The sequence below is a fragment of the Rhinolophus hipposideros genome (genome assembly GCF_964194185.1).
Source record: "Rhinolophus hipposideros genome assembly, chromosome: 10".
NCBI classification, from domain to species: domain Eukaryota; kingdom Metazoa; phylum Chordata; class Mammalia; order Chiroptera; family Rhinolophidae; genus Rhinolophus; species Rhinolophus hipposideros.
This window is the reverse complement of record NC_138056.1, coordinates 85,831,169-85,847,477: the sequence shown is the minus strand read 5'-3', so window position 1 is coordinate 85,847,477 and position 16,309 is coordinate 85,831,169. Positions and strand designations below refer to the sequence as shown.

The 16,309-nt window shown below is 39.4% G+C and overlaps 1 protein-coding gene across 6 annotated transcripts in view; it reads right to left on the bottom strand.

The window, feature by feature from the left end:
- Positions 1 to 16,309, bottom strand: part of KMT2A (lysine methyltransferase 2A) — a gene marked incomplete at its 5' end in the record, with an annotated part of 76,234 nt that overhangs the window by 22,017 nt on the left and 37,908 nt on the right. For 3 of the 6 annotated variants that reach the window (XM_081062899.1, XM_081062896.1, XM_081062897.1), the window contains 17 exons: positions 566 to 4,802; positions 5,040 to 5,225; positions 5,423 to 5,583; positions 6,761 to 6,839; positions 6,967 to 7,084; positions 7,352 to 7,510; positions 8,248 to 8,385; positions 9,236 to 9,342; positions 9,674 to 9,867; positions 10,479 to 10,552; positions 10,853 to 10,963; positions 11,694 to 11,867; positions 12,827 to 13,011; positions 13,442 to 13,555; positions 14,514 to 14,634; positions 14,867 to 14,962; positions 15,345 to 15,491. In XM_081062899.1, coding sequence (XP_080919025.1) covers positions 566 to 4,802; positions 5,040 to 5,225; positions 5,423 to 5,583; positions 6,761 to 6,839; positions 6,967 to 7,084; positions 7,352 to 7,510; positions 8,248 to 8,385; positions 9,236 to 9,342; positions 9,674 to 9,867; positions 10,479 to 10,552; positions 10,853 to 10,963; positions 11,694 to 11,867; positions 12,827 to 13,011; positions 13,442 to 13,555; positions 14,514 to 14,634; positions 14,867 to 14,962; positions 15,345 to 15,491 — 6,401 coding nt within the window. Of the gene's footprint in view, positions 1 to 565; positions 4,803 to 5,039; positions 5,226 to 5,422; positions 5,584 to 6,760; positions 6,840 to 6,966; positions 7,085 to 7,351; positions 7,511 to 8,247; positions 8,386 to 9,235; positions 9,343 to 9,673; positions 9,868 to 10,478; positions 10,553 to 10,852; positions 10,964 to 11,693; positions 11,868 to 12,826; positions 13,012 to 13,432; positions 13,556 to 14,513; positions 14,635 to 14,866; positions 14,963 to 15,344; positions 15,492 to 16,309 lie in introns of all 6 variants that reach the window. The other 3 variants (XM_081062894.1, XM_081062895.1, XM_081062898.1) reach the window with 2 other exon arrangements.

Genomic DNA, 16,309 nt, shown 5'->3' with positions numbered 1-16,309 from the left:
TAATAAAATCTACGACCTAGGAAAACCAACCTGTGGTAACATAGGTTAGATAGTGGTGACCTTGTGGGGACAGGAGGGAGCCTCCTGGAACACTAGAAATGTTTTATATCTTGGTCTGAATAGTGGCTACATGGGTGCATACATATGTAAAAGTCACTTGTGCACATTATGTATGTCATGTCAATGATAATATGTTTGAAGGACTCCATCTACAACAGGTGGCCTTGCCCGCCATACAGAAATAATCAACCCTTAGTGTCCTAACTCTCAGCAAAAAAAAAAAAAAACAAACCCCGAGCACAGCACAGCAGCACTGTTTGAAATCAGAGCAAAGAGTAGAGATGTGCTTCCATCCAAGACCAGCCGCCCATGGATGAAACTGAATTTTGCTCTATAAATCACCAGTGTTGAGGGAAAAAAACCCAAAACAAAGTCAAACCCCAGAAAAGGCCCGACTACTGCAACCTGGCAGAGAAGTGTCCCTCCCAGAAGCTACCAGTGCAACAGCCTCTGATCCAGAGCACAGACCCCACAGATGCAGCACAGCCAGTTTTGGGTCTCTCACCCTGTGACTGACGTCAGGGATGTCGTGTTGGCTTCTTGGTCTGGAATGTGTACTTCAGAAGAACTGGTCCGCAAATGGGAAACTTTGTGTTTCTTGCCATTCCCTTTGTCGACAGGCAGCTGAATCCGCTTGATTTTTGGTTTGGGTTTAGTGGGAGCCGGCACTGAGGGGCTGGCAGACTGCTGTCCAGAGGCTGGAGAAACCCCAGGAGAGGATGAACTGGCGGGCCCAGCTGAGGATAAAGCCTTATTCTGCTCTAGCCCCATGCTATTAGGAGCATCTACTGTCTGGGTAAAGGTGGATCCCTGGGTCCCTGAAGCAGAATCAAGATCACGCTGGGAAGAGAGAATCACAGTTTTGCTGGCAAGAAGCTGGTTCACGTGCTGAAGCTGATAGTGTTCTTCTGCTTCTCCAGAAGGCGAAGCAGCTGCTATGCCCATAGTCTGAGTAGAGGGGAGGACACAGATGCCAGGTGCTGCTGTCATTGTAGCAGTAGGAGTCTGTGATGTCCCCAGTTGTGGAAACATTCCTGAACTTGGCAGTAAAGCCACAGGCTGGTCCTGAATCCCCAGGCTCTGGGGGTTAGCTTTGATTAAAAGATTGCTTATTGAGCCAATATCCGGGGTACCCAGCAACCTCGGGTTGCTTAATGCCACATGTCCTGGAACTGATGCACTGCTTGTAGGGGCTGTTGTAGTTTGCATGGATACAACATTCAAGACGGAGGAACCAGATGCCAAGCCAGACACAGGCCCTGATGTGAGGTGGCCAGTATCCTGGCTCATTGTTGACGTGCCCGCTGCTGTGGCAGCAGTTGCTCCCACACTCTGTGGTAACAGGGGTGCCTGTTCAAAATACATGCCAGATTTAGACCTTTTTATAATGTTGGGGACAGTTCGGTGAGATGAAGTATTAAGTGACCCCAAATCTAACAGATTGGGATGATTTGGAAGCTGGGAGGGTGTGAAGTTAATCAATGTCATATTAGGAACCACATCAGAAGGGGCAATGTTTGAAGGGGTACTAGAGGGAGCAAGTTTTTTATTCTTTCGGGTCTGTAGACGAGATATGGGTCTTTTCTTGAGTCCAGAGGATGGAGTGGCTACTGTGGTACTGAGGTCTGTCCTCTGGCTGGCTTCTGAAACCAAAAGCTGGGGATCTGGAGGCTGAACCCCAATAAGTAGGCCTGAAGGAGGACTGCTGATGTTAGGTGGGAAACTACTTTGAGTAGCTGCAGGGAAGGAATGTAAGTGCTGGTGATGAGGCATGGGGAGCAATCCTTTGCTAGCAGGAGGGAACAAAGATTGAGAAGCTGGCAAGCTTGGATTTAGTCCTGTGGTTAGGGTGAGACCACTGCCCATGGGCCCCAATACTGAAGTATTTGTCTCCATCACATTGGGTGTAGAACTAACAGAAGAGGTCAATTGGATTTTTTGGGTCACTCCATTTGGAAGAGTTTGGAGAACGTAAAGTGGCTGCATGTTCTGGTTAACAACAATGAGTTTCTCAGTGGCTGGTTTCAGGTGGGGTGGAGTGGTCTGGACAGCTGCATTAGAAATCTGAGATGGGCCGGGACTATCAGTAGAATTGGGCACATATTTCTGGTTCTGGATAGGAACAGTAGGGGAAACAGGTACCTGGAGGCCAGGGGTGCCACTGTTTCTAGTTAAATCCTGACTGTTGCCATGACCTTGCTCCACTGAACCACAAGGAGGGCTGGAGATGTGGTCTGCATCCATGTGGCCTTGGATAAAATGGTCAGGCGTCATGTGGCCTTCAGGCGTGGGATCCACTCCTGGGCTCAGCAGGGCCGGGTCACTTTCAGAGGCAGCCACCGATTTTTCCGTGAGGGCTACTCTCTTCTCTGCTGAGTCTGAGATTACAGCCAGTCTACTGGGGTTCTGGCTCGGGACAGTGGGACTCCGGGTCGTCAGGACAGAGAGATCAGACGGTAGCTCTAAAGGCAACTCAAATTGCTCCTCTGCTGAGATAGAGGAAGAGACACTACTGTCGACAGGTTCCGTTGTCGGCAGCTGCTGAGAAAACACTTCAAAAAGACCCATGTCTTTTTCACGATTACTGTCAAGACCTAAACCTTCCCCAAGGTTCAGAAGTTCTGATGAAGAGGACTCTGGGCTCTCACCCAAAGCCTGCATGGATGGAGTATTCTTTAGTACAAAGTCCATAATGTCTGAGGGCAGGATGTTCCCACAGTCATCACTATTGTTATTATCCGAGTCAGATTTTAGGAGCTCAGTGTTATAGGTGTCCAGTAAATTTTTGTCCGAGGGGGTGCTTGTGTGGACTCTGCGACTTGACTCCAATGAGCTGAGCTGAGCTTCCAAGGAATCCTGTCCTTGAGTCTTCACTCTGTTTACGGAGTGGCAGTTATCCATCTTTGGCTCATTTTTGTGGCCAACAGAACTCTTAATGACATGTTCTTTTTCACCATCATCTTCAGGTCGATCAATCTTTAAGTTCTCTGTTCCATTTTCTTTACCATTTCTTTTTGGAATCTGGCTGCTTTTTCTTGTTGTGGCTGTGACACTAGTATCGCTCTCTGTCCCATCGTCAACACCATCCAACTGTGAAATTTTGGGAAGATCACACTGTTCCTCCTCCCGAAACAAGTTATGGGATGCCAGCCGTTCCTCTGCCCCTGAAGAAATCACTGTTCTAGTGAAATTGTAGTAGTATAAGTCATCTTCATCGGAAGTGCTTAGGTCATCAGCCCCATCCACCTGTCCTTCAGCTGATCTCTTGCCTCGTTTCTTCCCAGTTGAGCTGCTGTAGAACGGAATGTCTTCTTCACCATAGGATCTTACCCCATAGAGTGGGGTAAGCCCAAAGAACATATTAGAACGTGCCCGGGCACTGCGACGAGGATATCTCCTCTTGAAAGACCCATCCTCCTGAGGTTTGGGGCCCTCTGGAAGCATTAGATTTCTGTCCTGTACTGGAAGATTCTGATAGTTGTTACTCTGAGAATCCTGGGATGAGGTATTATTGGGGCTTGGTTGGGTCACTGCACCATCTCCTGGACTTTCAGAGGCTGAAATTGGTTCTGTTGGAGATGCTGAATCTATTTGCAAAGGGGAAACAGGACTACTGTCCTTCAGGGTACTCTTGGACTGATTCTCATTTTCCATTTTCAGAGGTGTCAGTGTTACTTTGACTGTGCGTTTCCGAGGTGTCTGTAATTCCTTGGCAGAGCCTTCTACTTGCATGGATAGAGCTTTGGGGACTCCTGTAATAGAAAGGACTTTGTCCCCAATCTTATCAGAAGAAACATTATTACATGGTCGTTGCCCCATAAACTCAGGAGTCAAAACTTCATCAACAAACTCTGGCTTTAGGTTTCCTTCCTCACCACTTATCACCTGACCAGGTTCCAAAAAAGACTTACTGGAATGCTTTTCTTTGAAAGTCTCTTTACAAGATTTTTTCCCTTTCTGTCTCCTGTCCCTGGAACTCGGTCCCACATGTTCATTTGTAATAGATGATCTGTTGCTCATTCCAGCTAGCTTCAAGGTTTTGACTTCAGTATCTTCATTGGGAGAGGGGTTTACTGATTGGTTAGAATCTGTATGTTGGTCTCGGTCATTTCTTTGCCCTCTCAAATGGAGTGGTGGGAAGGAGAGAGCTTCTTTAGAAGAAAATGGGACTGAAGAGAGTTCAGCAAAAGTGCTGATTTTACTAACGTTTAGTTCTCCAGATATTGTATTAGGGACCTGTGGGGCCAGTTTAGGAATGGCAGGGTAAGCCACATTATGTGCAGGTCCCTCTGAACTCTTGGAACTCAGCACTTTGGTCTTCTCTCCTTTCAAAGAAGAGCTCTTAGATGCCAAGTCTGAAGCACTAGAATGCTTCATTTCTGAAGATGAAGATCCATCCAAATGAGTAGTTTTAGTGACCATAGTAACGACTGTCCTTTGCAAATTTGAAGAGCTGGAAGTGTTTTGCCCTAAATTAGTATTTGAATTCAGTGGGCCTAAGACATGATCGACTGCTTTGGCACTTGACTCAAGATCTGCAGCGGTCCCTAGGGCAGAGACTGAGGAAACACTATTCTTGGAGTAAGTACTCCCAGTTCTCATTGGAGACATTATCCGGAGTTTAGACCGCTGAGGTGACAAGGAAGAAGTACTGTGACGCCTGGAGCCAATGCTTCGAAGTCCAGAGGAGAGTAAAGGATCACCCACTGTGACTATCTCATGGGTGGTTGGAGTAGGACTTCCTAAACAAGAAAGAAAAAGTAAAAAAGTGTATGATAGAACAAATGTGTGGCAGTCATTGGTTTCAATGACTTGGTTATAGATAGATAGATAGATAGATAGATAGATAGATAGATAGATAGATAGATAACTAAAAATCAACATTTTTCAATTAGCAAAAGTCACTAATATAAAGTTGCCTGAAGGAATTACAGATTCATCTTTGAGCTGACCTACTTGGGGTCAATGAAGTCCTTTACCTGCAGAGGGCAATGGCCGACAGCCAGGAGATCTCTGTGTTGGAGAATAACTGGGTGTTCGAATCCGCGGGACCTTTGAGATGACATGATAAAAACAGGAACCGGAGGTTTGTATATGAGGAGGTCGGTCTGGTGATGGAGGACTTACAGTTTCAGCTGTGTTTTGACTTTCTTTAGATGAAATTTCTGTGGTAAGATATAAAAACCTTTACTTAAAAAAGTCCAATTAAAATATCAAACAAATGAACCAATAAAAAGCCAGCTATTCAGTAAATATCAAAATAGAAACAAATGAGACCTCCCAAAGAAATGACTTTCTCCAACACTTCAACTCTAGTACTCCCCAAAATTTAATTCAAGTCCCATCTTGATTAAAGACTAACCTGTAAAAGATGTTGGACTATGCGCAATGGTTCTGTTTTCATCATGTTCAACAGTGCTGTTGATATCTGGCTCTACAACTGGAGGACGACATTCTACTATCTTGCACGTATACACACAGCGCTTGCGAGCATCTGTGGTACTCCAGTATACCCTGGAACATCTAGCAAACAGGTTTGTAAAAATCACCAGAAATGAGAGCACAGAAGCAGAGATTAACATTTGTCAAAATCTCTTCTCATCTTAGGCTCCTGGTCTCCTTGATTTATAGAATTTAGCTTTGTTTCATGGATTCTTATTACAGGATTTCCTCAGTTAGGGTGTTCCAAGCTTTTTGGAAGCCTTGGTTTTTCTTAGCCTCTCAGAAAATAGCATCAATTTTTTTGTGAGCAGGGGGCACAAATAATAAAATATCCTAAAACGCAGAGAAACAAAAATACCAACTACCACAAGAAATAGTTATTGGCCTTCAGGAAGGGACTACTGCCCCATAGTGTGTACAAAGTGAGGAAAGAGCAAACCTGAGGTGCTTCCTTTGAGACAAGGGAAATTAAAGTGTTTCAAATTTTCTGGATGCTGATGGAGCCTAGTTTATACAAACAGCTGCCAACTAAATGTGGAGTATAGAATGTGTTGTCAGAATTGGAATGCAGAATAAGTTGGAGTACCTATAGCAAAATGAGACTCTTAAGGGGGAGAGACAAAAAAAGAATTTTAAATTTATCTTGCCAGCTTGTTAGAAGTTCAAACAATTTACTTCACGTAGGAAAAATTATAATTCATACTACAGAATCTGATTATTATTGTGGGAGTTTACATTTTTGGAAGGACCTATAAAATGTAAAATTGAGGACAGAGGCATGAGGTATGTATGATCCATGACCACAACCTGGACTTTTGAATCCAGATGAATGGAATTTAATAGAATCTTCAGAGATTGACCTTGTGTTTTCTATTTAGGTTTTATGTAGAAATGATTTTGAAATATTTTTTATTTAAGTATAGTTGGTATGTAATATTACATTAGTTACATTAGTTTCAGGTGTACAACAGAGGGACTTGACATTTTTATACCTTACAATATGATCATCCCACTAATTCTAGTAATCATCTGTCACCAAGCAAACTTATCACAATATTATTCAATACTTCTCTTCCATAACAGGATTTAGCCGACATAAAATGATACTTTAGTTCTAATCTGAGAGAAGTAGCAAAAAATGTAGCTAATTTTTAATAGCAGTTAAAAGTAGATAACAAGTATGGCTCTATACTTAATGACGTGCTTCAGGGTGCTCAAGTTGTGGGGGTTGCTGTATACTTTTGACTGCGCTACTTACTGATATCCAATAGGAAAGAGCTTATCTTCACAATCAGAGAGATCATTCAGAATTCCTAAGCAGTCAATTGTCATGGAGCCTGGCCAAGGAAAGAAGAACTTATTAGAGGAGATAATGAGATATATATAATCATTTCATAACCAGAAACTAGAAAGAACCCCAATGATACATCCAGCCTCCCTCCACAACGAAGGCCCATGTCATACCAATCATCATGTGGATATTTTCTGGTTCCAAGCCATTAAGAAACTTCCTTCTCAAGCTGATTCCTTCAAAGTCTACAAACACTCTTCTAAAAACTTCAAATCCATTCTCAGGAACCACCTAAAATGAAAACCCAGGGTAGCGGTTAATAGGTTGTCCCTTTACAAATTACACTCTTGATATTAACTCTCTTAAAGGGGAAGTATAGAGCATATCTCAAAATCACCCTTATGTTTCACTAGCAGGACTTCTGTAGTTCTCCTAAAAGGAGGAGATGCTAGGAACACCTAGTAGGAAAGCAATACACAGTTTATCAAATGGCTTGCTATATTCAGCCTATTTTCCTTGAATTCCTAGGGAATTCAAAAAGCAACTAAGCTCTCTCACCTCGCCTTTGATCAAATCCCGATGTCGTTGGCAATATACTTTTTTATCATCCAGAAAAACACAGTTCTTGGCTCGGGAACACATGAAGTGATAGTTGCTGGTGCAGGATGTGAGGCAGCAACCCACAGTGGCTCCTGGCTTTTGGCAGAATTCACATCTCTAACAATCCAGAAAGAACAGTCCTAGTCAGATTTTCCGATGTTTTAAACCATTTTCCATCTCCTTATAGAGGAGTCACCCAATTCTGGGTTTCCTACAATTCATTTTGTTTATTGATAATCTGCTGAATACAGAGGAATTAATATGAGCCATAAAGCACTCTCTACAAATCTTCTCTTTCCAAATGTCCGTGGAGCCCTATAACTACTAAATTTAAATATTATTAAAAAACAAAATAAAATAAATATTACAATTTGATTTAGAACTTGGACCAAAACATAGTTTCTCTTCTAGGATGCATAATTAATTTAAAGAAGATGAAACTTTAAAGATCAATGCTAAAAACATCATCTTGCTAGAAAGCTATTATATCCAAAAGAACTCAGTTCCAGAAGGATTATACTAGTCAGAAACATAATGGTTCTCTCGTTACTAGGCTTAACAGACACTTTTCATAATTCAAAAATGTCCTTCAACTAGCCTATATGTCACCATCTTATTCTGTCATATTCACAATCTGGGCTCCTCTCTAAGGAAGACTGTTTTTCCCTTTTGCACCCATCCTCAAAGGGTCAGAATAACAATCGGCCTACAGTGTATACCAATATTTGTTATCGGCTGACCACTCTAAAGGCACTAAAAAAAACACCAGTGAAGGCAGCATTAGCCACAGAAAGAACATCTGGAAATTGAGATGAATGGAAACTATTCCATAACACTTGTCCACAAGTTCTTACCAGCTGCTTGCCCCTGATCACAGCCATATGCACATTCTTAAGTGATCCATCGTCATCTTCAAACACTTCTGCTGACCACAAAGCGCAATTTACATGTGTCCATTCATTCTGGCCAATGTATAGCAAACGGCCAGCATCCTATGAAATAAAGACATTTCTTTTGTCTTTAAAGAACATAATGTCAAAGGTTTTCCTTGGTATTAGCTTTACCTCAATCAAGACAAGTTCAATAAATCAATTCAACTCCTTTAACTAAAATTCTTTAACTTAAGGATGCACACAAAGATCACAATTCCTCTTTCAATGTTTCTGTTTCCACCTCTCTCCTTTCTGACTACCTTTTCCACAGACTGGAAATATTTTATAAACACAGAATTTAAAAGTAAGCACTATGTGGTAAGTTTACAAAAGTGCAGTGACTTTTTAAAAACTGTATTTCAAAGCCAGTTCTCTTAGCTTGCATTAAAAACCTTCTTTTATTGTAAGCTTACTATATGCCAAACACTAAATAAGGCTTTACATACATTATTTCCTTTAATCCTCATAACCATTCTGAGGTCAGCACTATTTTTACCCTCATTTTAAAGATGAAACAGGGTCAGAGAAGTTAAGCTCCTTGCCAACGTCAACAAGTAAGCAGTAAAGCACAGAAATGGATCCAGGCAGCCTGCCAGAACCGAGGATCTTAACTAACCATTCTATGTTACATTAAATACAAGCTATTTAATATGCAACTTATATTTTATTGACTTTCATAAAATCGTTTAGAGGAACATCCTGAAGAAATTACTAGCCATCAACAGGTTAATTTAAGGCAAACCATCTTTTAAATCAACTAAATCAGTTATAGAAAAAAACCCAAGTGCCACAAACTAAGCAACAAACATTCATTAAATAAACGGCACCCAGTCATCAAGTTAAGACACAAAGGACAAAGAGTTTATTATGGGCATCTAATAAGTAGGGCCTCATATGCCAAGGTACTTACATTAGCACTGTCATCACCGTACATCAAACATAATGCACATTGTCTATTATCTTCTATGCCTGGGGGTGGGTTCAGTTCTGGACTATCTTCTCGACTCCTATCAGTACCTTGGAGACCCAAAAGACATCCAGTTAAAACTGGCAATACTATTTCTGATTTTGAGGACAAAAGAAAACAATTCAGCTTAAATACCTTATAGCCTATAAAATAAACACTTTCAAAAAGTGTTCGAAAAGTTAATCTATCTCACCATCTGTTACATTAGAGTATTTATATCAATTCCTTGTTAACATTCCAAGTGAAGCAAAAATAATAACTGTATTACATTTAAGGATGACTTGAAAATCTTTCCAATATACAAGTATATTAAATTTAGATTCACAAAGTCAATATTTGCATCTAGAGAGAGCTGGCTAATGACTTCATCTGGTGCCTTACTCAAAATCGGTGGTGTAGGAGGAAGTAGAGGACTTGGGGAGTCTGGTTCTCCAGGCCCTTTGGATTTGGGAGCTGGAATGATTTTCTTCATTAAAGGAGGCTGTTCAGTGTGGCTGTTTTCCTCTCGCTCCTGCCACTGAGCATAATTATGGTCAAGTGAAGGTGGAAGCACTGCGTTTGGTAACATCCCACTGCTGAAAATAATTGATTCAACAAGTATTTATTGAACTCCTGCAATACACCCAGGACTATACAAAATAATCAAATTCTTGTTATCATCAGGTCTTGGCCCCATGCACAAGCCATTCACAGAATGTAAGAGCAAGTCACAGAATTTGGAAACTGCCTAAATACATTATTTTTAAAAATATAACCTCAATGTATGACTCTTGGTTAAGCTCCCCGAAACAAATGATAACTGTATCACAGAATTAAAAGAATTTAGTGGAATAAAACTTTAAGGTTAAATATGGAGAATCAAGAGAGGTAGAGAACATCATTTGAACTGAATAAAATAGAACAAAATTACAACAAGCCCAATTACTGGATTACATACCGGGATGCCAAAAAAACGTATACACGTTTTAAGAGATGTTACCTATGTATTACTTTTCGAAGTTGAATTGAATTACGGTAGCAATGTGTAGTATGAATGTTGTCTCTAAGTCAGCACTGAAAAGGCACTTCAACTGACTGTGGTTTTTTTAAATTTTAAAACCTAATCTAAAAAATACTTAATCTAGAAATATAAGAATAGTCAGATTTCTAGCTGATGAGGAGAAAAAGTACTACAGAATTTACTTACTTGTTTGATACTTTATTTGGCTCCCAAAACCTGGACTTTTTGACACTGAACCATGGAAAAACACGTTCCATTTGCTAATAGAAAAAAACAAAGAAACAAAATGTAAGTGTGTGAACATTCACTTGGAAACCACATAAAAACCAACAACTTCACATCAGCTTCTCTGTCACTATGAGGATGATGTCAGGCCACCAAGAGAAAGATCCATCCACTCTGGCAACCTCACCAACTTCCTCTCAAAGAATCAGAGAAACGAATTAAACCAAAAGATGTTTTATACACATGGCAAATCAAAATGTAAATAAGTCTGTTCTGTTCATGGGGTAATTACCCATAGATAAGCATTAAAAACACAAACTATTAATATCATTCACCCGAATAAAGAAGGACTTGACCATGCTGTTGGCTTTTTTAATCTCTGGCTGGCCTCCATCTGAATTAATGGCTGCTTGAATGATCTTCACGATATCATCACTGAACTCCAACTGTATACAAAAAACAAGAATTAATTATAAAACAGTGTGTTCTCAAAACCACTTCCTCTTCCTTCCTAAGTCATCCAACAGAGATCCAAAAGAAAACTAACACCTTATTTTAATACAGTGTAATTTCTAATTAGAGGAGGAGTCTGAGATTTAGTTCACAATTAACTTGTGGCAGTCAAGAAATACACGGCTAATAAGGCAAGAATGCAAATAAATTAGCTGTATCATGGTAAGTCACCCAAACAGGGCCACAATTTTTTATTTAGGCTAAAATGAAGAAACAACTGAATAAGAAATGTGGACCATGAGTTAACAGATGGTCATTTTCTATATAGTTTTAAAACCATAAAATTAAAAGTCATCTATCTAAAAATGAATACCCTATATAGACATATTATTCAGACGTTATCTCAAAAGGGGCAAACCAATTAACTTTACATTTTTATCATTTACCATTTTCCCATAATTTTTAATATGAAAATAATTTTCAGAGACCTCAGATGAAAGCCAAATTTAAAAAGCCATTTTCAGACACTATCTTCCCTATCATATCATATCTTCTGAAACAGAGCTAAAACAACTGACATATTTTTAGGTATTAAAAGCCACATGACATTTCTAAATATAATACACATCATCTTTTAATGCTTACACCCAGTCTCATCCTCTAAAAGAACCAAGGAAGCTAAACTGGCACTTGAAATTTTGGTAGTTTGCTGTAGAGACATACCACAGATGTGTAGTTCCCTTGGTCCATTTTCCTCTTCACTCCTTCCAAATCTAAAGGCTGCTGATCTTCCTGCTTGCTGACTTCAGTAAGCACTGGGGGATCAGGTCCCTCTGGGGAGCTACGGGAAGGTATGCTCTCCTCTGTCTCGGGATTTAAGTCTGGAGGCTTGGCAGCCTGTTGCCAGGAAAAATATGTTTTTTTTAATCTAACAATGAAAATGAGACATCTATGCAAATACTATTAAAATTAATAAAGATGGTACTTATAAAACCTAAAGAACATAAAAATAAGAGATTTCTCCAATAACAGAAAAGGAAAGTTAAAAGGAGCCAGTTATCTAATATAATAGCTCAGCTAGGTTAACTTAAGAGCTTTGCTTGATTAATTTCCAAACCTAGGATGAAGAAATAGAAACTATCCAGTTGCTTTAGAGTAAGACATAGATGGCAGCTAATTTGCCTACTCAAAAATTGGAGCTCTATTAAAAAGATAAAGCAGCAGCCTAACTGAGTTAAAGTTATCCACGTGGTTCTTCCAACATTATACCTTGTGTTCCCGATGACTACTTAGGGAAGCATAGTTTACAACTCATATAGACAAAAAGTAGTGGCTTTCAAATTACGCCCTGAGGAACCCTAGGGATTTCCCAGAGCCAAAGAGTCTCTAGCTCCACTATCATCTCAGATTAGGCTACTGTTCTCTCTATTACCTAGATTACCGTAATGCCTCCTAACCACTGCGCCTGCCCCTAGGCTCAGTCCCCCCCTCAACCCTTTCCCCTCTCTCCAGTCTGAATTATTCTCTTTTCTAAAAAGCAACTCTGATCAGGTTACTCTTTTGGGTGAAGTCCTTTATTGGCTCCCCACAGCCTTCCAGTATAAAGGCCAAAGCCTCTGAAGACATGGCCCCTTCCTATTTCTTACTCCAAAGAAGGTCCTACCCTTGGTTCTAAAAATGTTCTTCATGGTTTAAGGCCAAAACAAGGAACTTTACAAAATTAAATGAAGAACAGAGAAAAACAAAAACAAAAACAAAAAAACACCAGCACCCAATCAAACAAAAAACATTCTGTTACTAGGTAATAAACCACCTAAGAACAAACTCTCAGAAAACAAAATGAGACTTGGACCTACCTGTCGGTAGCGTAGCAAGTGGCTGGTGGTCCGCGAGTTCAACAAGGCTGTCAGAACTTGCTTCAAGGATATCTGTAGTTCTTTTTCAAGGGCCAGTCGCCACTCTGCAGGGTGCCGCTCAGTACAGTTCACACAGGTGTAGGCCACACTTTCTGGCAGATTAGACAAAATCTCATACATCTCATCTAGGAAAACAAAAACCTACAATGAAGAGATGCTTTGAAGAGTGGGAGAGAAGGAGAAGAGGAAACTATTTCACTGAACTTAACATAAAGCAAATGTTAGGAACAATAGTAAAACTCTAACATCCCCTAGGAACTCACACATATTAGACTCCAAAGGGACACTGTTAATACTAATCCAAGATTTGGTTATTGGGGAATGAGTGGATTACCAACAAAGGACAGCAAGTAAATATTTCACAGGGAAATGTTCAAGATAAATGAGCAAAAACTTAACACGATGTCATTTATTCTAGAGACCAAAAAAAATTTTTTTTAAGACTTTAAATAACAACACTACCATATTTTTACATTTATAGTAATTTGGGGGCTGTAAATGTAGCTGTACCAAGAAAGAAGGAAACTGTAATAAAAAGACTCCAACCTTCTGTACCTGAAAGATTCTCACATTTGGAATGGACCCAGCGATCACATTTCCCACATTGCATCATCTTACTCTCATAGTCATCATCATCGTAACACTTATCACAGAGAGGGCAGAAGTTTCCTGAAAGCAAAGCCAAGTTTTCAGCGGTGCTTTGGTTCACACACCAATGACTCTAAGGCTCCTGACTTACATATGCCAACCTAATCTAAAATGCAAGCCACTAGATTCTTCTTCTAAAACTACTTACACGTGCCAGCATGAATGTACTAAGGAATGTTCACATATCTGTAAAGTGCCAAAATTATTCTGATCTCTTAGAACATGCCACTAGTTCGCTTTTTTAGACCCATTTTTAAAGGTCATGAGGTAGATTTTATAGGTAACATAAGAGAAGAATGGAAGAGAGAACTTGATCTCTTAAACTTTCCAAAGATATTTACATTTTTAAAAAGAGGTGAGCATATGGGAGTAAAAATTATTCTACACTTTTCCTTATTCCTAGAACTTTTACAGTAGAGCTTACAGCAGCACTTCCTAAAATTCTGCACCATGTACAACCTTCATCAATTCACTTTATCGATGTAGAACCTCTATTTTTTTTTACTTAACAGACTTGATATTGATTTGCTTATTTTAAATAAGTTCAACAGTGAACTTTTTAATATGATTATTATCCTAAGTCAGTAAAATAATGAGTTCAATGTATTAGTTATAATTTTTTCTTAGCATAACTATTAAAATGTTTGACTCGGTACCACTTAAAATCATTTCTGAAACAATCAAATAAATATCTATGCACCTCACTTTGGGAAATACTGGCTCAGAGCATTTCTTTGTGGTTAGTTATTATAAAAAGTCCCCTGAGTTCTTCCCATATAAGCTAATAAAACATTTCCAGTTGCTGTAATTCTCTGTGTAAAGGAAAGGGCAAGGTCAGGAACTTAGTAAATGTGTTTAAATGGTACCCTCAATAAAATGTGTAAGATATTTGATCTGATTTCACTAGGTGCTCAGTTTACCTCTAAAACCTCTAAAGTATAGCATCTAGAAGTGGACAGCACTGGCTTTTATGAGGTACCTTTAGCAAAGAGTTTGGCACAATCATGGCACAGGGAGAAATCGTGAGACCACTGCGCATCCCACCCTTTGCCTGGAGTTGTGGAGCCACAGCTCTTGCAGCGAACACACTTTGTACAGATCTGGAAAAGAAGAAAAGAAATTCAATAGAATTTCTTATTTTTAGTTATCTCTTCTTATTTAAAAAGGTCACAAATGTCTAGACTTGATTCTCTACTGGGAAGCTTTTCCTAATGAGGCAAAAAAAACTGTTACACAGACAATATCCTCAAGCAAGGATATTCCCATCTCAAGTTGTGCACGCCCACAGTCCCATGACAATTCTCTTTGGAACAGTACAATGTGTGTACTCACCCAAACTTTCTTTTTCTTCGTAGGTTTGGTAGGATAGTTGGGTCCCAGGCACTCAGGGTGATAGCTATTTCGGCACTTATTACATTCCAGAAGCTGCTGTAAGAAAATATAAAGGCAAGAAGGTGGGCATGACATCACTCTCACTAAACGCCTACTACTTGATATCTTCAAGTACAGCACATCATTATAACAAGTTTAAATTTCCTCATAAATTATTCACTCTCAAAGCACAGGGATTTATTTCCTGCCAAAGGCACTCAGTGACGAATATTCTTATAAGGTACATTTATTTTGAGGATTTTGCTATGTGTTCTGCTATATTCCCAAAATTAAAACACAAAAATAGGCAATCGATTATACCCAATTAAATAGTCAAACTAAGCCAAGAGATAAAATATAGATACGAAATCCCAAATTAAAAGGTAGAAGTGGAGACAAAGAATAATACTCTAAGTAGTTGTACTGCTTAGACTTTTACTTTTGTGGCCTGATGCTGCCTCCCACAAACATGACAGAACTTGCAGCGACGACAACACCAATTCTCCAGCTGGTCCTCCAGAGGGCGCTCGTTCTCCTCTAAACAGAACTTGTGGAAGGGCTCACAACAGACTTGGCAATACACAAACTACGGTAAAATGGAAACATAAAAGTTAATGGAAAGTAACATGTAGAAATATCAACCGAATCCTACTTACATACTTTGGGCTTTAGGAGTACGGTGGTATCTGTATTTTATTTAATATATATTCATTAAGCAATGACTGTATTTTTAAAAAGCACAATACTGGACACTGCAAGAGATTCAGAGGACTAAAGTGGGAATAGTATTAGAATTACAAAGTAACAAAATAATCCAAGATTTCATAGAATGTGCTAATAAGTGCTGTAATAGAGGTATAAACAAAGAACTGTGAGAATGTAAAAGAGTGGGGTAAGGAGAAATACGGAGGGTTTTAAAGGTTTTCTACAATATTCTAAACAACTGTGAGCTCTGGTTTATCCTTACCATGTCTAATTTTAGAAATGAGTTATTTTCATGTGGATATAGGAATTTTAAAAAATTCGAATGAGGATGACCCGGAATTTTCTTTTGCCATAAAAGAATTATTGGGACAACTGGGCAAACCTAACCAAGGCCCATGGCAGAGATAAGAGTAAAGTACCAATGTTAACTGACTGATTCTGATAATTACACCGTGGCTACGTAAGAATGTCCTTGGCGTTAGGAAATAAACAGTAAAATATTTAGAGGTCAAAGGGCATATGTCTGCAACTTGCTCTCAAACTTTTAGGAAAAAATGTGTCTACATATAAAAATGTGAGCATATTATTTATTTTGTAAAATAGAAATATAGAAAAAGATAAAGCACATGAAAAATGTTAACATTTGGGAACTCTAGGTGAAGGGGATATGGGAATTCTTTGTACTACTCTTGTAACTTT